The following is a 26,982-nucleotide window of genomic DNA, read 5'->3' as shown; positions in this document are numbered from 1 at the left end:
CCACAATGACAAGAAGCCTGGTCACTACTGGGATGGGTCTTCCAAAGAAATCTGGGTCGCTCCTGCAAGAGGCGTTAATGCATCAGTAGATGGCGCTCTTCTCTCTGGAACAGAATGTCCCCCTTAATTAAATTCCTGAAGTCTTTTTTTCTCAGTCCCATCCCTGAAGTGCTGTGTGCCATTCGGGTGGAGGTGCACTTCATCAGGAGATAAAGAGAGCACTTTGGGGCGGAAGGTGATATAAAGAATGTAAGATTTTTCTTTATTATTTGCTCCAATTACCAAAGCCATGGTTCTTATGTCATAAAAATACAGTGACATAAAAATGGAATCCACACAGAGCACAGCCTGTTGTGCTGAATCATCCTGAATGTGGGAAAACTATATGATTTTACAATGGTCTTTCATGGTATATACAATCAAACTAAATAACCATGTGAAAGGATTTTCAACATGAATGATTATGCTGTTTGCTTCAGGAAATTGACTTTCTGTTGATGGAGCAGAGGGGGAACTGTGTGGTGTCAATTTGCCTTATGAATGGAAAAATCAATTGTTCATGTATCAGCTGCTCACTTAATCATATGCCTTCCTTTTAGGCAAATCAAAAATGCATCAGGACACACAGTTACGGATATAGTTACAGAAATGCAGGACAATGTGGCTTTATAGTGAAAATGACAAGTTATAGAATTAAACTGTAGCTTTTGTGTAAAAATGAAGTGTTATTTCATGCAATATTATGTTGATTTTAACACAGCTCTTAAGCTTCGTAAGAAATTACTAAACTTTGTTAAGAAATTAATGTTTCTTCAAGAACAGTAAGATAAAACCATCCATTCATTTTCTAACTGCTTCTCCCAATTCTGGGTCACTGGGGAGCTGAAGCCTTTCCCGGCCCCAATGGGCACAAGGCACTATACGTCCTGGATGCAACTCCAGTCCAGCGCAAGACACACATAGACACAACCACACACACTGGAGCCAGGACCAATTTCCCAGAAGTCGATTGACCTACCAGTATGTTAGTGGACTATGAGGGGAAACTGGAGCACCCAGAGGAAACCCACATGAAATTGTGGAGAACATACAAATTCCACACAGATACAGTAGCATCCCAGTCTGCAACTGAACCCAAACCTCCAGCGCAGCAACACTTTAGGGCCAGTAGGATACATGGTAACACAAAATGGTCCCAAAATCACATAGAAACCATTCTAATCTGCATCTTACTGTTCTTGAAGAAATGTCAATCCTGCACTTGCAGCAAGATCTCCATTTACACTGCAGAACCTGATACTTGTTGCAGACAGCTTGGGTTTTCTTCCTTAACCACTTATACTGTTAGCTGCACTGATTTCTCAACGCCCCTCAAGGTCTTACAAACAGCACTGAACGAAACATGACGGATAGAGCAGCCGTCATTGGCAAGCACTTTGATTTCTATTAGTCGTGGGAGATTTCCTCCCCAGGAGCCACACATTTAAAAGTCTTCAATCAAATCCCTGTCTTTATCTACAGTATAGAGGGCCTGAGGCTGTGTGTCACTTTCTGTCGGGCTGCCTGACAGCCGATGACCTTGAAATACTGTAATACCGTCTCAGTGTAATACTGGATTAGGAAATATTTCAACTTTATACAAAAGCTATTGGTTTACAATCCACAATTTACATGACGTGCCCAATTTGACTTCTGTTGCCTAACAGAATATATCCAATATTGTTTTTTTAAAGCAAAATTGACCCAGTTATTAGAAAAGCAGAGGAGTAGCATGATTCAGGGATACACTGATGCCAGGGAACATCTTGACACCGGAATTTACTAGTGTAAAGGAGAATTTACTGTACTTATGTCTTCGTTTCTGCATTGCTTTTGCACAGTTTTCGATTCTACTTATAAATAATTTGAGATAGCTCCTAGGAGCACCAATTGTAGTAAAACTAGCAGAAAGTATAAAAACATGGAATCTAAGACAGTTTTTATATTCCATTTTTAGACAGCCAGGAGTCAGTAAAATCAATCTAAGTCGTTCTGTGAGAAGGCTAAAGAGAAACTCTAAAGGGTCTAAAGAACAGGGTCTTCAGTCCCCCAGTGGTGTGCATGGCGCAGTGCTGTGATCATGCTGCCCCTCTGCTGTGAGCACTCACATGTTGACGGCGGCACAGGCCTGGCTCGGCCTGGGTGGTTACCTTCTCGAAGACACCAGAGTCATGACTCTTCAGCTTGGATTTGGTCTTATAGTTGCCCACCTCTGCTGTGTCCTTACTGATCTCACAGGAGACCTGACGGCTGGCTGGGCGCGAGTTAATGCTGGATAGTTCTGCCTCAGTGTCTGTCCAGCCCTGAGAGAGAAAACTCATGTAACTCATGGTTAATCACAGGAGACAGGGCTGCTCTTAGTGACTGTCCACATTGTGGCCAACTAGACAAAGTAACCTTTGTTTACAAGTGTTTGCCAAACTGCTGCTGTAAAGTATAAGACAGCAGGGACATTTACCTAATACAGTAATATTATGATTAATATAATAATATTAATATTATAGTCAATATTATTAATATTGTTAATATACTGTAGGTAATATTATAGTTAATGATCAAGAAAGGGAACAGGTGCAGAAAACTCTCACTGAAGCATAAAGAAGAGCGCACAGTGAGCTGAAACAGCTGGAGAGTGAGGAGGAGCACAGAGTGAGCTGGAACAGCTGGAGAGTGAGGAGGAGCGCATAGTGAGCTGAAACAGCTGGAGAGTGAGAATGAGTGTGGAGAGAGTGAGAAGGAAGAACTGGAGAGTGAGGAGGAGTGTGGAGAGAGTGAGGTGAAACAGCTGGAGAGTGAGGAGGAGTGTTGAGAGAGTGAGGAGCAAAAGCTGGAGAGTAAGGAGGATTGTGGAGAGAGTGTGTGCAGTGAGACTTGGACACACAGGCAGTGGTGTGCTTACAGACTCGCTGTCGGAGGCGGAGGAGAGGCGGGACTTGCCGCCGTGGTGGTAGGCAGAGCTAATCTCGGAGGACTGGCTGGTGACAGTAGAGCGTCGGGTGGACTGGAAGCTGCTGGAGTAGCGGGAGTCCTTTTGGGGGACTCGCAGCAGGACACCAAGGCAGGGGATATACTTAGCGATAGCTGACCTGCAACCCCGAGATCAGAGCGTGAGTGCGCTGTGCCACACGGAGACCTGACAACAAGGCTCTCTCACTTCACACTGGGACAGCATGACTCCACTGCCTCCTCTCAAGACCATACCAGTGCTTTCCCATGCTGCTCTAGGCCATGACAAAGCTAGACAGGAAGCTGTAGCAGCATGCAGCTGATGAGGTTCATTTCATGTAGAAAAGTCAAAAGGAGTAAAATACACTCTTTCGAGCTATAACACCCTTCCTAGGTATCACACACATGGTGCATTTCATGCTTTTTTCAGTAAAAATAAATTAATCTCTACAAATTCTTAAAAAATAATAATAATAATAATAATAATTGCCTACACTTATATAGCACTTTTCAGGACACTCCACTCAAAGCGCTTTACAGGTAATGGGACCTGACAACAACTCTCTGTGATTTTTGGACTCTCTCGGACTCTCTGTGATTTTTAATGACCACAGAGAGTCAGGACCTCGGTTTTACATCTCATCTGAAGGATGGCACCTATTTACAGTATAGTGTCCCCATCACTATACTGGGCCACTAGGACCCACATGGACCACAGGGTGAGAGCCCCCTGCTGGCCCCACTAACACCTCTTCCAACAGCCACCTTAGTGTTTCCCAGAAGGTCTCCCATCCAGGTACTGACCACACACAGACCTGCTTAGCTTCAGTGGGTTGTCAGTTGTGAGTTGCAGAGTGAAATGGCTGCATAAATTGGTTAAGCTGATAACACACAGTAATGCACAGGGTGCCTATGAAGTAGGTTGGCCTATTCAAACAGCTGGGCACACAGCTGGGACACGGGGAACACATCTGCAGAGGCCTACAGTATATTGCATCATGTACAACTGAGAACAGGACTGTGACAGGCCCGACATCTACTGTAGCAAGTGGTTCAGAGGCCAAGCACATGACAACTCACCATGCACAAAGAAAACAGTTCAAAGGAGCCTTTATTGCACAACATCTTCTGTAACACAAGAGGACTTTCCCTACAAAACGCCCAACCACTGAGCAAATCATTACATACCTTTTGCTTTTTATTCATAGCCTTTACATCATTACCTTAATTGCTATATCCATCTATTTCCTAACCACTTCTTCCAATTCAGGGTCGCAGGGTATCCAGAGCTTATCCCAGCAAACAGCAGGCGCAAGGCAGGATACACCCTGGACGGGATGCCAGTTTATTGTGGGTCACATACAGACACAGACACTCACACCAGGGCAGTTTTCTCAAAAGCTAATTAACCTACAGTACCAACATGCCTTTAGACTGTGGGAAGAACTTGAATTACATGCGGACACAGCAAGAACATACAAATTCCACACAGATAGCAGTGCAGGAATTGAACCCAGGGTCTCAGCACTGCTGGGTCACTGCACCACAATGCTCCCCAAGACCAACTTCTTAGTAACATCTAAAAGATTGTTGGTCTTATTAACACAATCGACCAACTCGTGAAAGCTTACCTCTTTCTAGCTGCTGGCCTAGTGCAAAGTGCAAACAAGGGAAAATGTGCACAAGTCACTTTTTAGATGAGTCACACCCTGCTCGGTCCCCCTTAACAGCTCTGTGAGTTCAACCACTGACACCTCCTGATTGGAGTGTAGCATGGAGCCAGGAATCACACAGTCAGAAATTGTCTTTCTGCGACACAGTTACCTGTACTTGGGGTGTGTGATGGCATAGATGATGGGGTTGTGGATGGCTGAGGCTTTGGCGATCACAGCTGGCACGGAGTTCATGTAGGGGGTGAGGACATCTGAGTACCTGGGGAAGTATGCAGAACATTGGAGGAAATGGTTGCATTTCAGATCATAGTGTCACTCGTCATGACTCATCTAGTGTCACTCACCGGAAGTGCATTTTAGATAAATTTGAATAAAATGGATTGGAATATGTCAGATATTACAGTACATGTACATACAACAGGTATTGTATCTAAACGTTTTAGTACATTTCAGCACATTTGCAGAGCCCTGGTTTTAAAGTAGCAACAGGTGTATTAAGCTTGTGTGCAATGAGAATATGTTTCTTTATGTTTCTCTGCTGAGTGGAGAAAGGAAGAGGTCATCTTTTTTCATCAGGTACCCACTTGATTCACAAGGCCACACTACCTGAAACTTATCTGTTGGTGTCTGCTCTCTCTCATTTAAGTTCTATACTAGTTACTTTATTATCTATGTCAAGGCTGTGAGTTTCAAGATGGTAGGGCTTCAGAAAGATTTACATCTCCCATAAAACAGTATTTCTCACATTTTCTCATTTACCTACTGCATCTCTGTCTTTAATACCTCCCACATAGGAAAATGAATCCCTCTACAAACATCTCTGAGAAAATGACTTACTGTGAATGACTTAATATCTATAGTATGTGTATCACCAAATCACCAAAGAATGTGGAATATTGTGTATAGAGCACAAGAATTTAATGTCATATGAATCCAAGAACATAGTGTACAACATAATACTTGCTCTCCACAACACTCCACGCTAATCCTTCTCTCTGAAAGCAGCTGTTTGAAAGAGGACGCACTCAATAGTCAATAATCCTCACTCTGCACCTCAGTGCCGAGCCTGTCCTGTCCTTACCCTGCGAAGGCTGTGAGGGCCACAGTAGAGTAGGGAGACCAGGAGAGGACATAGAGGAGGATCACGATGAGAGCAATCTTAGCCATCTTCCACTCGTTCTTCAGCCGCTGGTACTTCTTCAGAGACTGCTTGCTGTCGTCACTGCTGATCTTGCTAACAGCCCTGTGTGAGGCACACAAACACAGAATGACCCACTGCCCACCCCCACACAACATCAAGAACCTCAATCTTTAGTGCTACATTTGATATATTCCCACTCTGTAACTCCAACACAGGAGGGCAAACCCAGACAACTGTGTGTCTCTCTGTGGAAGGACACCTGCTTGCTCATTGAGAGCTCCACAACCCATCTTTACAGATCCTGTAGTTCCTCACTCAGCCTTTATTCTGAGCCATCTATACAGAATGTCTCATTTTTTACACTGGACTCCACAGGAGGAGAGGAACTATGAAGAGCATCCTGACAGAGTCTAATACATGAGCATTGGGGCCACATTCCTTTCCTTTTCTGTGCTGAACTAAACAGGAGTGGTAAGTTAAACACACTGGCAGCCTGAGACAATAGGGCACCCTGCAGAAACTGGCCAGCTACACTGGTTGTCACATGACAGGCCATCTCACATTTCTCACACCGCACGGGCTGGGTGCAGAGATAATGGGGGTAGATGGGGGGGTGTGAGCTCCAGTAGCTGCTGTGAGCAAATCGGGAGCTCGTAATATCAGAGACTCACTGTTCAGCACCACAGGAATAATAGCTAGCAGTAAACATGTGTTTTGTTTCTAAAATGTTTTAGTAGGTGTCTTATTTATAGCTTGAATTCAAAAACTGCAATTATTTCCCTTTGAACATATTTGTTATTTATGATGGAGCTGATGTTTTGTCCAAAATGTTTTTCACAAGGCTCACCTTAACAGGCTGCTGTAAAAACTAACATGACCCTCATACCTTCAGAGTCCCCAGCTGAAGGCCTGGGCTGTAAATTAGGAGCCCTTGTCTCATCTCCAGTTCTCCCTGGCTACATCATGCCCCACTTCTCATTCGACCTGAGCTCATCTTGAGTTATGTAGTGACGTTGGTTTAATTCAACTAGCCGAGCCCTTTCATACATGTCTGCAGCTGTTCGTGTTTTAAATAAATGTACAAAACCTGATAGATTGAGGAGCAGAGTTACAGTATAAGCCTCTTGCTCAAAAGGTTAGTTACAGAGCATGCCCTTCGGGATACTGAAACAGGGTTTAAAAATAGATCCAGAAAAGTTTTAAATTCAGATATAAAAAATTCAGAAACACTTCGACATTTATCCCACATGCATTCATAAATGTCAAAGCATGTCTGAAATACCTCTCAGTTTTGAAACGTGAGGAAGTGCCACTGTGACAATTCCCTCCCAGCCCGGCCTGCGGGAGACTGGCCAGGGACTCACTTGTTGGTGGCGCGGATGGCTCGGAAGATGAAGACGTAGCAGTAGATGATGATGAGCAGTGGGATGAAGAAGACGAATGTGAAGAGCAGCATAGTGTAGGCTCGCACCGAGGGGGTAAAGGTCATGTAGTCCCAAGTGCAGGAGGTGAGGAGGCCTTCGGGGACGTAGGCGCCTGGGGAGAGACAGAGCCGCCCGCTTGCTCAACTACTCTCTGACAGTGTTACACACAGCCAACTGAACTGAAACAAGCAGCTCTGGTGCAAAGGCACATCAACTGAAACACAACTGCAAGCATAAAATACAGCACACATCAACAGATTAGTCGGGGCCTGTGACACTGTGTGAGCAGGGCCTGATGCATATGATCATTGAGAAGGCTGACATTAACAGCACCGCTGTGGTACTTCTGTGGGAAACCCAGAAAAATCCTCAGTTCTGGGGGATCACCTCTTGAAATACTGAAACTGAACTTTGGATAGGTCCATACCCTGGGTTTTAAAAAGGGTTTCATCATTCCTGCAATTGCAAAATCTCTGATTTAGGTGTGTAGGTACTATGTTTTCAATGTTCATTAATTAAATGAGGAGATTTCTTTTTAAGTACTAAAAAGAATACTGAGAGACTACTAAATACTGAGAGACTACTGAAAAAATACACCAAAATTCTCTGGAATTTTGAATGAAATATCGATTTAATATTTATATTTAACACAGATATCATTCTGTACCCTGAAAAACATTTAGATATACAGTAAATTAATAATTTAGCAGTTGGAATACATTAAAACATAGGGATGTTTTCCACATGTTACAGTATGATTAAAACATGCAGTAAGGAATTTATTTCTTTACCGTTGTCTTGCCTACGGTATACTCTTCCCAGAGCCCAGACTAACTAGTGCCACACATGCTCATTACAACACAAAAATATTACAGCTCCGAAGTGATGTTGCCACTTCTTTTTGTTAGCTTTAAATATCCCCATTTCAAAAAAGAAAATAACTAAAAATCAGGAAAGCTGAAGTTCCTCTAAGGAACTCTAATTCCTCTAAGGCCAGAAGCACTTCATGAGCATTTGCATTTTATCTTTCCGACATTGTGTTTCTTTTAAACACGTAAAAGACACAGGAATTCTGCTTTCTTATGTTTCGACATGAAGAAAACTGACAAGCTTTGTACAGTAAGTCTCAGCGCCCTGGGCTGCAGACACATCTTTGGTTGTCCTGGAGTCTGCGCGGTTAGTCTGTCCCGGCTTGGAGCCATCTCTTTTCAAACAGAAGCAGAAATTCTTTATACAGGAGGGAAAACAAACAATGTGAATAAGCAGTATAGAGAGTGCCAATAAGTGCCACTAATTACCTCCTGAATCCATTAGCAGGCCTCTCTCTTCTGATTGGCTCTACTTCTCGTTTACTGTTTTACCAGTTAGATCAGAGGAACAGAGACAAACAAGAAGAGGCCGTTCTGTCTATCTAGGTCGTATGGTTGTTAGTAGCTAATTGATCTCATCCTGCTTGTTCTTGAAAGAAGCTGGTAAATCAGTTTCAACCACATGGCTTCTAGACTCCCATAGCCCTTCTGATAAAGAACAGTCTCCTGTTCTCAGTTTCAAATGCACTTTCCCATAGTTTCTACTTGAGCCCCCTGGTTTGTGTGTCACTGTTTGTTCTGAATTCATCTGAGTTTCTGGAATTTTGAGTTCATCACATCTGATTTCTTTGACTTTCAGATTCCTTTTCTTAAGCATCCCCATTTGTCTCCTCTCTTACTGTCATCTCTTCACAAGTCTTGGCTGCACTACTTTTCCAAAAAAAAACATTTTAACAAAGAATCATCATGTTTGTCAGTCTGGAGCTGAGGAGTTTTTTTTTAATGGGATGCAAAGCGTTCCCACAACACTGTGGTTTCTGTATGTGTATTTATGGGGATATTATCCTGGTGTTAGTGTGTGTTGGAGGTTTGTCTGTCTGCCCTTCAATGGACTGGCAACCTATAGGTTGTAGGGTGTACCCTGCTTTACACCCGTTGACAGCCAGCACAGACGTTGGCTCCCCCGTGACCTTGAATTGGAAGAAGTGGTTAGAAGACTGATGAATGGATGGATTATCGCTTAGCTTACTAATGTAATAGACTGATATTGACAGACTCCCTTGTAGCAGTGAAACAGTGCATCACTTATGAAATGGCGCAGCAATTCCACAAAGCTGTGGACAGTTTGAATGGGAAGAGTCAGGTCGTCATGGGGTCCTCTAAGTATATTTCCTGACAGCAGTGTCACTCATTTTCCATAAAACTGGAGTTTATAATGGGTGTTCAGAAATGAATATGGATAACAAACACCACATTTCCAGATGTAATTGTTAGAATGCTGCCTTCACTCATTCATTCTTACTGCAGGAATCAAATGGTCGTGTCCATAAGGCCAGGCTGTTCCATTAGTCAAGAGGGTTAAAACCAAATCACATCTCAGTACCTGCACTGTTTCAGAGCTATTGACATGCAGCTTTTAAGTGTCAGAATTCCAAACAGGCATGTAAAAACAGAAAGAAAACAATAATAAAAACAAGAACAGAATTTCTGTCTAATGGCTGCTTGAACAAATTCTTTCTTTTTAAGGGGAGCCTTTTTGCAACCAGAAACACGAGGTTGCTCTGTACCAGCTGGTGTGGAGTGACACCCGCCCCCCACAGCGCACAGTGGAATCACTAATGATGATGATGGTGGCTGGGTGGATCAGTTCTCTCACAGTCCAACTTTTGTGAGACCTCTCCTGAACACATTCTCCCACAGTTCCTGTCCTGCGTGCTGTCTCCTTCTATGACAGGCCTGATTTCGCAAGACACACTGTGTTGCTGTTCCCCCTTCCCCATCCCCTTTGTGTCCAAGCATGCCCACCTGGCACACAGATCACTCTAACAACCTAGACTGCCTCAGTCAACAGACAAAACATTAAAATCACCCTCCAACGATTTTTGAAAAAGGCAAAACAAATGTTTGTAAATAGGATCAGAGTAGACAGAAAAGAGACACAGGGATAGATTTTAAGGTTTAGATTCATTCTAAAAACATGTCTTTGAAATACATCTCCACATGTGTGTGTAGCAACATCAAGCTGAATTTCCACCATTTGCTGTTTCACAAATGCTACTTTACGCAAAAAACACTTCAAAGCTGTTTGTTTCTATTTATGTCACAGCCTGGGCCCCGCCCCCACTCACTCCAGCCGAAGAAAGGGGGCAGGCTCCAGCCCAGTGAGTACGTCCACACCGCGGAGAGGATGAGCAGAGCGCGCCTCCGGGACATCACTCCGATGGAGGCCAGTGGGCGGGTGATGACAAAGTAGCGGTCCACCGCGATCACCGTGAGCGTGATCATGGAGCAGATTCCGAACAGAGCGCCGCAGAAGGCATACAGCTCACAGCCTGCCGGCAGAGACAGAGCCCGTCAGTCGCGCACCGCAGAGGAAATCACTCGCTTCAACAGATACAGAAGGTTATAAGCAGGAGACCATTCGGTCCTTCAGCCCGTTTGGTGGTTAGTAGTTAACTCATCCAAAGTTCTCATTCAGTCATTTCTTGAAAGAAACTAGGGTATTCATATTCAGGTATTAATAACATCAATAATGTGTCTTGGTAGTTCTTCCATACTTCCACTACTCTTTGGGTAAGGAAGTGCCATCTGTTCTCAGTTTTAACATTTAAGTGATTCCATATTTAACACAGTTCAGTGCAAAATTAAATCTCACTATATAGTTCACCTTCCTGTTCTATCTTCCTGTACTTGTATCCTGAGTGTTACTGTGCTCCTGAACATCGTATGAAAAAACACATACAGTATATCTTGAAAAAGTCAACACGAATGAAGAAAAGGAGGCAAGTATTAAAACTCTCTTGTGCCTTTTGAATGACAAATAGATCTGTGGAGTCTTCACTGATAGTGTAGCACTCGCACACTCAGGCCTGGACCCAGAGGCCCCTGGAAAACATGAGCCATAAGGGCTGTGACTGTTCAAGATGGCTCAACAAAAATAAAGGCATTTGACAGGATTCCTTCAGAAGACTTCTCTCACACCATCTTTCCCCTCCCTGGAGCGATGCCCTATAGCAGGGTGATCCTGGGTGGGTTAATCTGACAAATTGTCATATCTTAGGCTAGTTCTAACGTAGTGCTTTCTACAGTACATCATATAACACACTTCAAATCAAGACAGGTCTCTAAAAAGAAACCTTATACTGAATAACTGTTAATCAATGCAGATGTTTTCCTGGAAGCACATCAATTTGCCAGCCTTTTCTATTTGGACATTTAAGACCCATCTCCCACCCTCCCAAAACTGCACCAAGAACCAGAACTGCTCCTTTCTATCTACTGGACTGCTGCTAATAATTTTTTAGACATGTGATTGTAATTTCTCATCCTGTGTCACTAGTACTTACACTCAATTCCAGAGGACAGTCAAGATAATAAAACAGAAAATAACCACATGGCAACACAGTTTAAGAGGCTGAAATCACAAAGAGTGATAGAGGAGCAGTGGTGGTTGTTGCGGTCGCTCGTCTGACAATATGCGGGATCACTGAACTTTGGTTTCTCAGTACTTCAGTGTCTTGCATCGCTGTGCTGCTCTTCCTGCTCAAGCAAAGAAATCCCTTGCAGTGTTTTCCCAAGATCAGAGGCTGGTTGCAGAGGGCTCTTAATTTTTAAGTGCATCTTTTCTGACTGCCTGCTCTCCTTTGAACAGTAATCAGGAGTGACTGAGTCATCTTTAGAACCTAATTCCCTGTGACAGGATTGTGAATGTTCAATAATTTACTTTGATTTTAACCCACTTGCATAGAATGGCATTGGCCTAGCCATATAGAAAAAATATACAAGCCCCAGAAGTGACAAAGTGGGACCCCATGACTGCTAGTGGATTAAATCCCAGTGCATAATTCTATCAAGGAACACCTAGTGTCCTCAGGTCTGTGACACTAGTCTTCACATTCGTCGGGTAGGCTTCCGAAAACCAACAGCCAAGTATTTTGATCCTGTGGTCTGGAATTCTACATCCAGATGGAGAGGATGTGGCTCCTACTTGGAATGAATGGCTGCATGGCTTCGTCAGAACGTCTCCCAAGTGGAAGAGAAAGCAGTGTCTTGGAACTGCATGTGCATTAACTGAGTTGTTCTGAGTTGATCTGTCTTACTACACTTGAGGTGGAACAGGAGAGTTATCTGAAAGGAAAGACCTGATATGCCGGCATACTGCAGCTCTGTGCATGTGCAAAGGGTTCTGTTCTCAACTTTGTGAAGGATATGAATGCCACAGAGATACGCCACTGGAGAGGAAATTCACACCTGGAGATTTTGTTTAAAATAATAATGAGGGTTTCACCAAGAGGGAAAATGGAGGAAAGTGAAGGTTAAAAGAGAGGTGCACTGCTGAAATCTCTCCCAAGCCATCCAGGCGGAGTGCCGAGAGTGGGGGACTAATTTCTCTAAGGTTTTGCTTCAGAGGAATACTATATCCAGACAGTAATCAGAGTCAGTCTGGGTTGCGCTCCAGGAACCTACTGCTTGAATTTCTGTAAGCTGAAATGAGAGAGCGAGTCAGCAGTCTTGCCTCGTGGGCTTGTTGGGCAGGATGGGTGTGGATTTTCGCCCTCAGTGGAAGACATGCAGCAGAGGAGCAAAGCAGCAGGGCAGTAGCAGAGCTCCACTGACACAGAAGCACCTTCCTTAACTGTAGCTCGCAGGTCTAATGTCACTGAAGAGTTGGAGCTCCTCGGGGAACAGGGGGCAGGCATAGTAAAGGGAGGAAAAGGGTGCCGCCGTTGCATTACCCCAGAGAGGGCTGGCAGAGGCGGAGAGTTGGAGGCAGAGGGTGGTGAGAAATGGGAGTACATTGGAGGAGTGGAAAAAGTGAGATGAAGCAAATTAGAAACGACATGATGGCCTTGGGGAATAATGTCTGTGGCGTAACTAAGATGACCAAATGGGAAAACCAGTTTTCTCATAGGGTGGGAGTGGGAATTCAAGTTCAGAAAGACAGTTTGAAAAGTTACCTACCGTTCCCAAGAGCCACTTCTTGCAATGGTTATATAACAACAAGAGTTTTTCCTTGTTCTGGTTTACTTTTTTTGTCATAAGAAACAAGGGATATCAGGATCAACAGTGGGTTTTTTGAATGACCTCCCCACCCATCTTTACTTTGTGTTAAGAGCAGTTAATGTAGGTCATGATCTAAAGAGTCTGATTTGTGTTACTAGAAGAATGCTCACCGATTCCCACAACACAAAGTTACAAGGAAACCCAGCCAATATAAATCCTGGTTTGCACAGTATCAGGTTTGCACATATTTGAGAAAACTGAAATGCATGGATTATCTGGTCAGAGAAGAAAAGAGAACAAATAACTGAACAAGAAAAAACAAGCAAGTTTCCACTCATACAACAAAATAAATCCTGGCTGGCATAGCTATCTTTGTATTTTTAGTCCTGATGAAACACCATGACAAAATGTTTTAGAAATGGTCTATTTTAATAACGAAACATATAGAGGTTTATTTCACATTAAAAAATAGAAAGAAAGAAGGAAGACACAAGGTTTTGTCTGTGGAGCCACCTTACATGTGAGGAACTTGGTGTTCGGTGTGGAATTATAACTACTTCTGCTTTTATTAATATATGGCATATTTCTATTCCTTAGTGTCAGTATATTGCCATAATTCCCCACTCAAACTTTATCAGTACTGTATTAACAGAGTGACATAAGTGTGATGATAACCAATATTTGCTGCAGATTAATCACAAGGTGGTAACACAATCCAACCCTGACCGTAGGCTGAACCAGAACCCATACCTTTGCACAGGGTAACTTGTTAATACTTTTAACAGTTACACTTATTATCCATTTATAATGCAATTATGGACATATAAACTGAAGTGTGATCAATTGTTCTAGAGTAACCAAGGAATATAGTAATAATACCATAGTATATTTACCACAGTACAATGCTGTGGGAATCAACGTGAGAAGCCTAGATTGGAACCCAACAAACTGTTTTGGGGGAGGGGGGAAACTGTGGTTTGCTATTCTTTACCATGGTTCATTATTCTAGGATTTTTTCAAACGAGGTTATAGGATTCAACAGAATATTTTATTTTTAATGTGACTTCATTTATTCTAATTTTGACTGCAATCTTCAATAAAAGTTTAAAGCCATTGTGTGCTTATCTAAATCAGTTCCTTTAATAAAAAGAATGATAGCATAATTTCTCATCACAAGTCAGGTTGCCTGTGATAACCGCTTTGCCATCTTTGTTAGACAACCTGCTTGATGGCTGTCTGCTGCCTCGTACTGGTCCGTTCGAGACACTGTCTTTCCCTTTTCAGTTAAGGCTGGAGCTGAGAACCGCCTGGCTCCCTACAGAAGCCAAGGTGTCGCTGAATTAATTTGCAACTTCAGCAGATCAATGATCGGTCCACTGAAAAAATCTTGAGCCCCCTCAGCTGTCCTTTCTTCTTTTCTTAGCTGCTGTCTTGGGAATGACTTGAGATAACCGAGATGTGATCTGTGAATTAATTACTGTACTCTGGTGTGCAGAAAGGATACAAACCTTCCAAAAGCTTTTTGGGTAGAAGAGACAAGAGATACCCCTGCGCACTTTCCCAGCAGACAATGATCACAACAGAACACCATCAAGTGATATGAGCAAAGTCTTTTTAAAGGTCATCATTCTCAGGGGAGAATTTCTCCTTTTCTGACTTACCTGGTAACATTAAGGTTATGAGAAACAGCAGGTATCAAAGCACAGCACCCGGCTCCTGCAAGCTTTACTCCGGTTACCTTTTTCGCCAAAGATCCACCTCTTGTGCATGCTGGTTGTGAAGAAGACAGGGGCCTGCGTGAGGCACATGAGGAAGTCTGTGATGGCCAGGTTGATGATGAAAATGTTGGCTGGTGTCCTCAGGCTCCTACTCCTGCAAGACAGCGCACAAACAGAGCACTGTTATCGTAAAAGCCTCATATCAGCTTTGCACTACCTTTGAACAAAGTGCTGGAACTGGCCCAGAGTGATTCATATCAACAACCCAAGTAGTCTGTAATTCACAAGGCTTATTCCTAAAGCTGTTTAGAGAGAGTCTGTAAATGGATTGAGTCCCTTATAGCCTACAGTAGTTGTCACTGTTTCAAACCTGGAACCTGCTACATCATATATAATTTGGCACCAGCAGGAACTATGCTCCTTTAATTAGTCCTCATGCTGCAGCAATATGTTGTGGACCTTGCACTCAGACAAATGATTGGCCTTTAAAGGTAGTGTCAGAGGGGTAGATGTACAGGTCCTCATTGTTTCCCAGAGCTGCTACATATTTGGTGATTCTCAACAGAGGGAATTAAACAAGAAATAATTGGTAATAATTCCAACATTTAAATAAAACAGACAGAATAGGATATGTTGGCAAATGAAGAAACTGATCAATCAGATGCATGAGGCAAAAAATGAAAAGAAAACAGGACTCATGTTCTACATACTGTACAGAACTGTGTACTATACTGTAAATACAGTAGCTTTAATGAAAAATAATATCAGGAATGATTTCAAGTGACTGGGACAGAAGTGGCTTGGTTCATCCAAGCGTGGAACTGTCCCACATGTTGCAATATTTTTAATATTCTTTTATACTAAAACAAATGTCATTAGACCATTGGAACCCAACACTTCTTTTGAGTAATAAGTTCACTGGAAGTTATTAGCACAGAAACAGGATTTTTTTTCACATGGGTTCAAAAAGAATCTCAGACCTGTGATGACAGTATTTTAATTAAATTATTTTTTTTGTATTCCAAAGAGGTACTTGTGTGCAATTGTAAATTAAATTACAGAAGAGTAATTTGTAGCTAAAAAGCAACAATAAACTCCTTTATTAATGGATTATGGGGAACGCAAGATGTTATATAGGGCAGATTAATTATGTTTTCTAAAATAGCAATAGCTCAAAATCAGTGCCAGATTCTCTAAAACCTTCTCTTGGCTAAAGACAAACTTCAGGGGCACCCCCTCTTTATCTGACTCAGAATTTTAAGCCCCAGATTTCAAGAACACTGCCACTCAAAAAAAAAACTTGATCTGGGACCATGCCGAAGAATTCTGCAGTGCAGTGTTCAACAGTGTTCAACTACAATATTGTCTAGATATTGTCTAGACCTCTCCTTTCTACCACTGTCCAAAGGGGGTTTGGGGCACTAGGTGGAAGAGCAAGAGCAAAGACAGAGAAGTGAAAATGAGACACACAGAAATAGGTTCAAGGAACTTCAGTTGTAATGCGGAACTACTGAGGCTTGCTAAGACCCGTTCACACCATGAAACAGTCATGAAGAAAAAACACATACCCAAGACTTCTACGTTATGGGCACATCTCACATGGCAACAAACACATGGAGTCACACACATAAATCAGGAATTTACTTAGTTCTGGGTATTGACTGTCTAGTACAACAAACCAGTTTGGATGCTAATTCATACAAGAGAAATGTCCTGTCCTTCAGACACGTAGAAACAAGCCCATTTTGTTCATATCACATACTGTATTTTTGCTGAATATAGGAGGGCTAGAGTGAAAATCTACCTGCTGAAGGCATAGATCACCAGGAAGTTGCCCAACAGTCCTGTGATGCCCACAGCAAGAATGACAGCTCCAATGGTGTAGTGGGCATGGTCCGGCACGTCCACCGTGGGGAAGAGGTGTGATGCCTCCTGCACCACAGCCACCTGAGGGCAAACAACAAAATTTCATCAAATCAGACAGCAGGAAATACCATCACTTAAGTGAACAGGAATGACTATCCTAGTGTACACATTCAAGGCCTTTAAAGAGAAATACATACAGTATGGCTTCAAAACCCTCCTTTTGAGGTAACTTAAAAGATCCTTAGTTTGCCGGTTTTGTCTCCCAGAATAACAACAGTATACTGTACTGCAAAGCCTTTGCAAATTACAATGAGTACCCTCAACAATGATGATCACAGGGCTGGCACAACTGGGCTTGTAACAATGCTGGCATTTGCACCACCCTAAATCACCATGCTGCCACTGTCACCTTAATCTTCTATGTTTTAAAGGGTTCTTCATCCATGCTTGCAGACTCTTTTATTGCTCTTCTCTCAGAGAAGTCACATGGATTTTTGCTTTATTGATTTCTTCTCCGTGTTTTGCTCATTCTGATCTTTCCTCGTCTCAATATCTGCACTATTTATTCATCAAATTAGACTGGAGTATTCTACTCAACCTGCTCCATGTCTCCCAATCACTCAGGATCTTTAATGGAGTTTTTAAGAGCAGTTTGGAAGGGATAAGCAGATTTGATTAACACAACGCTCATTAATTCTGATGTAATCCCTCACTCTCCATATGTACCACACATCAACCTCTTCTCTTCCTCACTCATTTTTCGCATCCCTCCTCCAACCCCTCTACCTTTGCAGCTACCCCCTCAGTCACATGGGGGCCCTATCCAACCGGTCCAATGGCCAGGAGGTTGGCCCTCAGCCGAGCGGATTAAGTCACGTCTTCGCATTTCAATAAACAATTCTACTTTCTTTCAGTCTTTTTCTTTCCTCGTGATCTAATATAATCAGGCACTCGATCAACTCTGCTCTTTCAACATTTCCTGCACTTACGGTTGATAATAATCCATTTTTGTGGACACTCTCCTACACCAGTGGATCCTGTTTGTCCAGGGATGCCACTCATTAATCACAACTTGCACCCCTGACACAGCAGCAGCCTGTTTGTTCTCTCTGACACTTCTTAACCTCCCTCTGAGACTGCACACCTGCCTGATGGTTATCCAGCCTGGAGTTCTGAGTACTGCATAGACTCCCTTCACTCTTTGTTGTGAAACAGAAGATATGCTGCTACCTTGCCAGGCACTGCCCTGCTCCTCCGGGTGCCAACACCTCCTTCAGCCCTGGTTCTGATGGTCAGCTCTGTTCCTCAGCAGCACACTTCAACCCCATTGAGCTTGACGAATGGATTGCCGTATAGGCCAACTGTCCAGCAATTTTGGCATCCCTCTGTATAAACTTATCTATATTTTCTCTGGCATTCTCTGCTTGTCAATTCACTGAATTAATCAATCACCTGAATATAGGGAATGATGGCCCTGCATAATGCGAAGCTTGATGCAGGTGCCCATGCAGAGCCTTATGTTTGTGGTGATGTTTTGTGCTGACTATTTTTGAGGATGCCCATTTTTACAATACAGGGCACTGCAAATATTGTCTTTAATTGAGAAAACTATGTTCCTCAATGCTGAACTTTTGAACTCCTGACTTGGTACTGTTTATTGAGTTTATTGCATGCAAGGAACAATAAGATCAAAGTATTGTTCGGAATATAGGTACAAAACTTCCAGCTTATATAGCGAACTTCAGCCGTGTTTCTGACGCAAATTGTTACCATGGTATGGGGGGGGGGGGGGGTCACCTGTGTTTGGACTTTCCCAAGACCTTGACCAAGACTTTGACCACTGTTAATGGTCGGTTTTATCTTTCCTTAGTTAGGGGGTCTCTCGCTTGCACTTGGAATTTCTTATCAGTTAACTCCCATCCCTCTTTGTGCAGAAAGAAATCAGTTAACCCCCTTTCACATCTTATATCTTTCTTCAGTACCTTTTGAAATAAATGCAAACTATTATTCTACCTAGTAAATATTCAAGCTTTTTTCAAATTCCTCATGGTCTGAAAACTTTTGAAACTGTCCTTTTCTGCCCACTAGTTATTGCAATGCTATTTGCCAGGTTTGGTGTCTGCCATCAAATTCCTTAATCGGTGGACACAGAACAAAGCAAAGAGGAGAGGGGCAGCTTCCAGACAGTTTCAGTAAGCCTGCTTTCTTGTCAGAGGTTCAGATCCTGTCTCCTCCGTGCTGGTTGTAGCAAAGAGATGCTGAGACGGCAGCCTGAGCAAGAAATCAAGACCCTAGTGTTTGCCCTGTCAAAGCACACTGGTCATTGCAGGGCCCATTTGTACGCAGCTCCAGCAGCAAAGAGGTGAGAGACACACAGACAATGTGTGGCATTGAATCCTGGGGCTGCTTTATTGATCAAGTTCATGATAATCATGACAACTAAGCAAACTGTAGGGCTCAGACTGCTTGTCCTGGGTCCTGAGAATCCCCATCATTTAGGATTCATGGGTCATCCTTTCATTCATAATTTCTAAAAACTTGGAGTAATTCCAGCTTTGCATAATTTTCAACGTAATGTGTTAAGAAGCTGTTAGCATTGGAAAGATGGACACCCTACCTAGAGCCTACCAGGCCCATTCTTGTCCACTGAGGTAACAGAAAAAGAAAGATTGCAAAGAAAAGGAAGCCATTTAGCTTATTCAATTGCTGATGGCCCATTGATCAAGGATCTCATCCAATCATTTCTTGAAGCATCCAATGGGAAGTGGTGTCAATTATATATCGAGGCTGCTTGTTCCATACATTTGTGTAAAGTAGCTTGAGCTTTCTCATTTTACTTTAATTTTTGTTGGTCCAGGATATCCACTGGGATAACTTTAATAATTAACTTTCAGTATTTTCAATATGAATGTGCCTCATTATCTAGACTAAAGATACTAAACATTCACAGTTAAAGAGATGAAGTACCTTTTACTGATCTCAGCACAGGATATTCTTACCAGTGCTGGAATGGGCCTGTATCTTCTCTGAATTAATCTCCCTGCAGCCTTTCCTTTCCGGTAACATCTACTGCTGCATACACTGATCATCAAAGTTGACCTGTATTTGTATATCAGAGAGCACAGCTGCTATGATGGACTGGCATGAGCCTGACGGTTGCCCCTGTGGCTGAGCCTGTGGGCACACAGTGTTATCATCCAGAGTCACATTGCTCCTCCAAGCTGCGCTGGCTCTCCCACAAACAGCGGAGTCACAGGATGGAAAAAGGTGGAGAAGAGCCCTGAGGTGTGTGCTTTTCAGAGGAAGTTGTGCCCTATCAGCATTTCCCACATCCTGGTACAGCACTTAGTTTAGCTGATCTACAAATGGTTGTTCTGTATTGGAAGGGCATACAGAAATAATGGTCAACACCCCCTATGGATTAAAAACCCCAATTGATTATTAATACAAATATTAAGGGTTTGGCATTTTCTGATGCTGAATAAAAGGCTTTCAGGATTCAACCTTTCGGACATGTACTGAAGGGAGTTACACCTGCAGCCCAAACCCATGACCACCAAGAGTGGCAAAGCAGGTGAAGATGTGAAAGATCCCAGGTTCAGTGGTGCTTTCACAGTGCATGTCAGTTACCTGTCACACACAATGCTGTGATGAAGCCTATTCTGCAAGACCACCAGTGAAAGAGCTAAACAGTTCCATTAGTCCACAAATTGCTGCACAGCTTTCTTTTGCTGTCCCTAGATGGAGAGTAACGCACATGCAGTTACTGTACATCAAAGTGCAATTAGAAGGGCAGGAGAAATTCCTTGAAGACTTCAGTGCTGTTTCAGTTCTCTTTAAACAATAATTGATTTTTTCTCCCATTGATGAAGCTGGCCTTCACAGTGAAGAGCAGATAGTGTCGCAGGAGGGCTGAAAAAGGAGTTCCACAGAGTTCCACAATAACCCTCTGTCACTCCAGTATCAAGGGAACAGTTGGTGAAAAACAGCAGCGTCTTTATTCATCAGGCTGAACCTTCTCAGTTCCACCTGGAATAGTGAACTAAGCAATGCTTATTTGGTGGATAAAACTTATCTCCAGTGTATGTTCATAATAATTAAGATTCCCAAAGGATGCCAAAGGGCTATATAGATAAGAAGAGACTCGTGTCCATTCCTTCTGAAGCCCAGTAGCTTCATCTGCATGAGATGGACAAATACCACCACACATTTCACTACTTTGAAAGATAACTTATTTGCAGTGACCTCTTTTCCATAACAAAACCTTGAAGCACTGGCCAGTGCTTCTTCCAGTGCATGCATTCATACTTCCGAATTACATTTGAGATTGTCACGGACATCCAAAGGGACTAACCGTGGGGAGCAGGAGAGCGGAAAAAGACCCATATGCGTAGCGGCGAGACGGGAAAAAGGCCCGGGCTCATTAGTGCAAAGAGTTCAGGAATGCCGTAAAGAAACCTATACCCTCAGGGAGCGGACGTGGGGCGCCCTGGTGCTAGGCGAGTCTCAGGACATCCAAACGTCAATGCTGAGCGAGGACAGAGTGCAAGACCCGGAAATATATAGCCCAAGGGAAAGAGAGGGACAGGAAGGACAGCAGACCGGAAACTAGGGACAAGACAGAGAAGGAGCGCCCTCTGGCTGCAGAGGGCGTGACAGAGATCTGCCTCAGTGCCTTATGACCAGTAAACTGTTGTCACCAGCACAGTGCTGCTGCTGTTGCCTACATGGTTTCTAGTAAAGCAGTTTTGTTTCGTTATAGTAAATATTGAATTAAAATTGTGCACTGTATTCAATATTACACTTTATTGCAGTTTTGTATTGGTATTTTAATGACTTTATATGACTGCATTATTATCAATAAATGTATTTATCGAAACACTGGTTACATTTGTCTTCATCATTATCATACAAATGTTGCCATTTGTTAAGTTAGTTAAATCTGCAACTTCAAAGTCCTTTTAGTAATAGGCAGTGTGGCACAAAAACTCTCTAAATCACTTGAGTGTCTGAAAATGAAATTGCTTACTTGAAGCTGATGTTTGTTAAAGCCTTTATCAGTGTGTATGATGGGCCTGTGCTAAAGCACAGTAAAAGCACTGAGATTTGGAATTCTTAGCTAAAGCATAGCAAAGCACTGAGAGGTGTAGTACAGCGCAGTGTGAAAGCAATGAGAGAGCAGCTGGAAAGTACAGGCATGTTTTAAGGTTGGTGAAAGCCTCAGAAGGGAGAACCCCTGTCACATTGAGCAACACACTTTCACAGGGCCGGTGGAAGTGATAATGGCAGCAGAAAGTCCTCTGCGTCTCAACTCCAAGGTGACGGCGTTTCTGAACAGCAGTTACTCCAGCTGGGGAATACTGCCCCGTTCTTGGAGAACTTTTCTCATGTTCAAAAGTTCTCTATACTGTTTAATAAAAGCAAATCTTAGTTGTGGTATTACTGCCTCTCTTTTTCCTCTTTGGCATTTCAAGTGAGCCTTTGGAAACCACAGCCCTCTGACTAATCCCACCTACCCAGACAGTTCACAGGTCTCGGTGGGTATCTGGAAGTGGTTGGATTATGTTTTTTCTTCTTTCTAATCTTTTCAGAGTTAAATCTATGGAGACTCCTACCTTTCTTTCATCAGGAACTTAAGCAGAGCTCCCTGCTTCTGCTTATTTACTCTGCACCTCTGCCTGTTGAACCCTGTTCTTTCAGTGCTGTGGTACTGTAGAGAGCATAAGCAAATCCGGACAATAAATATCGCCCTGGGATTTTTAATGACCACAGAAAGTCAGGACCTCGGTTTTACGTCTCATCCGAAGGACGACACCTGTTTACAGTATAGTGTCCCTGTCAATACACTGGGGCATTAGGACCCACATGGACCGCAGGGTGAGTGCCCCCTGCTGGCCCCACTAACACCACTTCCAGCAGCAATCTTCCCCTCAGGTCTCCCATCCAGGTACTGACCAGGCTCACACCTGCTTAGTTTCAGTGGGTTGCCAGTTGTGAATTGCAGGGTAAGTTGCTGTAAGTCAGAGTGGCTTGTAGCAGTTGAGCGTGCCCAGTGCTGGCTCACCTTAGTGCAGGAGACAGGCACTTCTCTGCCCCAAGCACCACTACAGGAAAGAAGTCCATTGCTGGACTGGGCTCCTCCTTCTCACAGAATTTACCACAGGCTTGGACAACAGATAACAGGATTGCTCCCGTACTTTTCTGTCACCGGTCACTTTATATAACACGCCTTTCATTTCTGTTCATTAAGAAGAACTTAACTTCAAACCAATCTTTGACAAATACTTGCAGGATTTAAATTTGTTTTTTTTTATCTGTATATTTTATATTTGTGCTTCCATCAGGATTTCAGGTTTATTTCAAGCTGGTAATTTACAAGCTATTAAATGCTAAGAGAACTTGCATATCTGAAATGGGACAACCTGAACTCCCTTCATGGAAGTCCAGCAGTTTTTCCAGTGTAGAGGAGGCAGCCCAGCAATATGCAGGACTGGCATGTTTTGTAATAGGACAAACCCCAGCAGCTCCATCCACAGGCGGGAATTACGAATAATTCTGTAGCTATGCTAGCTATTCAAACATGCAGGGCATTTTAATAAGAAAACAGGTTACAAGGACAAAAGAGGACCAAATATCTGGGCAATGTCCAGTGGAACCTGGAAGAATCTGAAACCACAGCATTGCTGGAGTTCCACGATTGAATTTTAATCCTTATAACACTTAATGTCTAAATTATACAGACATACCCTAAAATCCATTGCACACTCTGAAGGCAAATACAGCAATTACAAAGCCATTTCTGATGGCATTTAATGAGCTAGGCTAAAATTAGAATGAATTTGCAGAGGATTATTCATCATCCACAACAGGGATGTGAACCAGGGACCTGTGCAGCTGTAAGAAATGATTCTCTGACAGCAGGTGTGGAGTCTGTGTCTGGAGTCTGGGTCCACCTCTACAGATACAAAACTCAGAAACCCCTGGTTAATGCAACCCACATAAACGCAGGGCCTGTTGCTCCTGCACTGCCTGTGATTGAGGAGCAGGACCTTATTACCAAGCAGTACAAGAGTCCAAAATCTAAGCCAGTCATGCAAGTGTTCAGACTCCAGCAACTTTGATCTGAATTTTTTTTCAGTTCATTCCTGGTAGCTTGTGAAGTGAGTTCTAAAGTAACTTCGGGTTGTCATTAATAACAGGACTGTTGAATTCATTCATGTGCAATCTATGGGGTGATATTCCTGTCATTTATTGCAGTGAATCTAAATGATTATAGCAAGGCAGATTCAAAGATTGAAGTAGACCTACTATTACATTTCACTAGCACCTAAAAACACAGAACTCTTTCTTGCATTAAGTGATTTGCAATGTTGTACTATGGGTGTTACAGTAATGTTGTACAAAATCTCCTTTATAATATAAACCACTATAGAGTATATATCCATTCACAGTAAAATACTATTTTGAAAAACTAACCACGAGTATAATCATGTATGCCAAATGGAAATAACACAGTGAATATGTATGCAGCTTTTGTGTTGTGCTAAATAAGGAATTAAGCATATTCTATTAATTAAAACAGCTTTGTTAAAACCTGGGAAAGGCACCAGATGTGAAGCAGTGAAGAGTTAAATCAATAATAAGGAAAGATGCTGCTCACAGGGAGATTCGAAAGGTTCCTTTGATGTGAGCTACAATCTGGGAGGGAATACAACATTTCAAGTGTAGAATACGACTGAAAAGTCCTTACCACTACACTCCTGTTACCCCAACCATTCATCCATTCATATTCTAACTACTTTAACCAGTACAGAGGTGCATGGAGCTGGAACCTATCAAAGCAAGCAATGGGCACAAAGACAGGGTACACCCTGGAATGGGCGCCAGTGCATCACAGGGCATATACAGACACAAACACACATTCACAACAGGGACAGTTTTCCCAGGAGCTAATTAAGCTACCAGCATGTCTTTAGAGTGTGGGAGGAAAGAAGAGCACCCTGAGGAAACCCACATGAACGGTGAGAACATACTGTATAAGTCCACTCAAACTCCACTCCACCCACCTCGGTGCACCAGCGCTGCGAGACAGAAATGCTAAAAACTGTGCCACCATGCCCCCCTCCAACCAAACCATCACCTCTTTGATCTCCGCTATCATGCTACTGTACATCCAAAAGACTGCTGAACAGCTCAGATGAGGCACTTACAATCCTTAATGTCTGGGCTAAAGGTTGTATCTGATTAATAATTTTCACTTTTCTTTATTTTCACCTAGCCACTTAAAACACATTCCCAGAGGTTTTCTAATTATCTTTATCTTTACCTGTGTAAAATGTAGAAAAACTCTCAGCTGACCATGTAATTAGACCAATGAGGAGACCGAGAACATGACGGTGATGAAAACTCTGTAGCTCTCAAGGACCAGCTAATTAGAAATTGTTCCCAAGTCTGCCGTGTCAGTTGGAGAGGCCTGCAGCTCAAGATTCACCTGGTCAATGGGCTGTTTAAATCCCAAGTCTTTCAAAGCTGAGGAATTAAGGAGAAAATCATGCAGGGCTATGGATTTGGAGCTGTCACGGTTCTGTCAGTGGTGTTTACTTGAATATGGCAGGGATTTGTTCCTCTTTCTTTTGATTATTTCATTGTGCTCATTTAATCGGTTTTAGAAAAAGCATCCTCCCCCCCCCCCCTTTATTACTCATGCAGAAGCATGTTCTGTAGTTCAAGGGAAGTTTTTTTTAATCAGGTGAGCTGTTCCACAGCCTAGCAATTTAAAGCTGACATTTCAGGATGTGTCACTTGGTGTAACATTGAACGCTAGAAATGAAATATTGGATTCTGCTACTTTAGGTGATTTTAGCTGTTGGTGCTGGTGCATGATAAGCTCATCCTCCTTGATTTGTTCCTGTGGCCTGCAGGAATTAGGCTGGAGAATTTCCTAAATAAGCTCTAAATATCTGTCATTTACAAACTGGCTGTAAACAGAATTATCTGACTGCCTGTCTTCTGACAGATGAGTTTCTAGGTGCTACAATCAGGTGTTTGTGAGAATCTGTCTGCAAAGTTTTTTTCTGCAGTGACATCTCCCCTTACACGCACACAGTCACTTTCTATTCCTCTAGTCCCAGTTACGACTCAATTAAACTTCCCAACCAGTTACCACATGTGTTGCACACTGTGCTGACCTCTTAACATCTGCTGCATATCCACAGAAGACTGCATCTACACATCCTGCAGGTGTCGTCCTTCAAGACTGGTGCACAGATCCCTGGGGGGTTCCTCTAGAATGGCGGCCGAGTTCCGCAATCTTAAGTACAGAGGAAGCTACCAGGGAAGTGAGCAGGAACACACATCTTGCAGAAATTCTTCTCTCTTTTTCTAGTTGAATTGCTACCTCTTCAGCACCTCAGAGGACAATGCACTTCTTCAGCAGCTGAAGTGAGCCCACCCAATGAGAAGATGTGGGGCATCTTGGGGAAGAACAAAGCTCTATCAGCACAAAGCATCCTGAGCTATCATATAATCAAAGTGCCGTCTTATGTAAACACCACAAAACTGTAATAGAAAATACTGTATACAGTGCTGCAGATTTGTATTGGTCTGCCCTGTTTTGTGCTAATTCACACTTGTGTTTGAACAAAGATCCTTCCCCCAGTCCCTAGCTACCCTTTGCCTCATTTGCATCTGCTCTGTGCTCGTCTCTCACTCCCTTGAGCTCTCTCTCTCTTTCATTCTGTCCCCAGCCATCACCCCCTCCTATGTCTTCTCTCCTCCTTTTTTCAAGGCGGATTGGATTTTTTATTTTATCTTTTCTCCCCCTCCCCCCAAGGGAAACCAATTAAACTGCTTTTCCATTCTTATTTAGGTAGCTGATTTTCATTCAAGAGGACCTCGACGTGAAAGGCAGCCTGCTCTGGAGAGCAGCTGGAAGCCTTATTTGACAACTAAGTAGCACTTAATCTCTAACAGTGGATGGTAATAAGCTGGCACACCTCTTTACCCCGAACCCTGGCTGGAGTTAAGAATCGGGTACAGAGTCAACACTTCAGCTGTTCTTATCACGAAACGGTAGGTGGGCTTCCGGGCATCCATCTTCCAAAGCTGAGGCCAGAATGGTAGGCGTCTGGCTTTTATAGGGAG

At 43.0% G+C, this 26,982-nt stretch overlaps 1 protein-coding gene across 2 annotated transcripts in view; it reads right to left on the bottom strand.

The window, feature by feature from the left end:
- Window positions 1–26,982, bottom strand: part of opn4a (opsin 4a (melanopsin)) — a 55,141-nt gene that overhangs the window by 6,897 nt on the left and 21,262 nt on the right. For both annotated transcript variants that reach the window (XM_006630896.3, XM_015347905.2), the window contains exons 2-9: window positions 16,778–16,920; window positions 14,994–15,127; window positions 10,381–10,584; window positions 7,164–7,335; window positions 5,740–5,901; window positions 4,810–4,917; window positions 2,939–3,125; window positions 2,190–2,342 (exon numbers count right to left, since the gene is read on the bottom strand). In XM_006630896.3, the coding sequence (XP_006630959.3) occupies window positions 2,190–2,342; window positions 2,939–3,125; window positions 4,810–4,917; window positions 5,740–5,901; window positions 7,164–7,335; window positions 10,381–10,584; window positions 14,994–15,127; window positions 16,778–16,920 (1,263 nt within the window). The remainder of the gene's footprint in view (window positions 1–2,189; window positions 2,343–2,938; window positions 3,126–4,809; window positions 4,918–5,739; window positions 5,902–7,163; window positions 7,336–10,380; window positions 10,585–14,993; window positions 15,128–16,777; window positions 16,921–26,982) is intronic.

The sequence above is a fragment of the Lepisosteus oculatus genome, chromosome 4 (assembly GCF_040954835.1).
Source record: "Lepisosteus oculatus isolate fLepOcu1 chromosome 4, fLepOcu1.hap2, whole genome shotgun sequence".
Lineage (NCBI taxonomy): Eukaryota > Metazoa > Chordata > Actinopteri > Semionotiformes > Lepisosteidae > Lepisosteus > Lepisosteus oculatus.
Note: the sequence above shows the minus strand (reverse complement) of the source record. Positions and strands in the feature narration are given on the sequence as shown.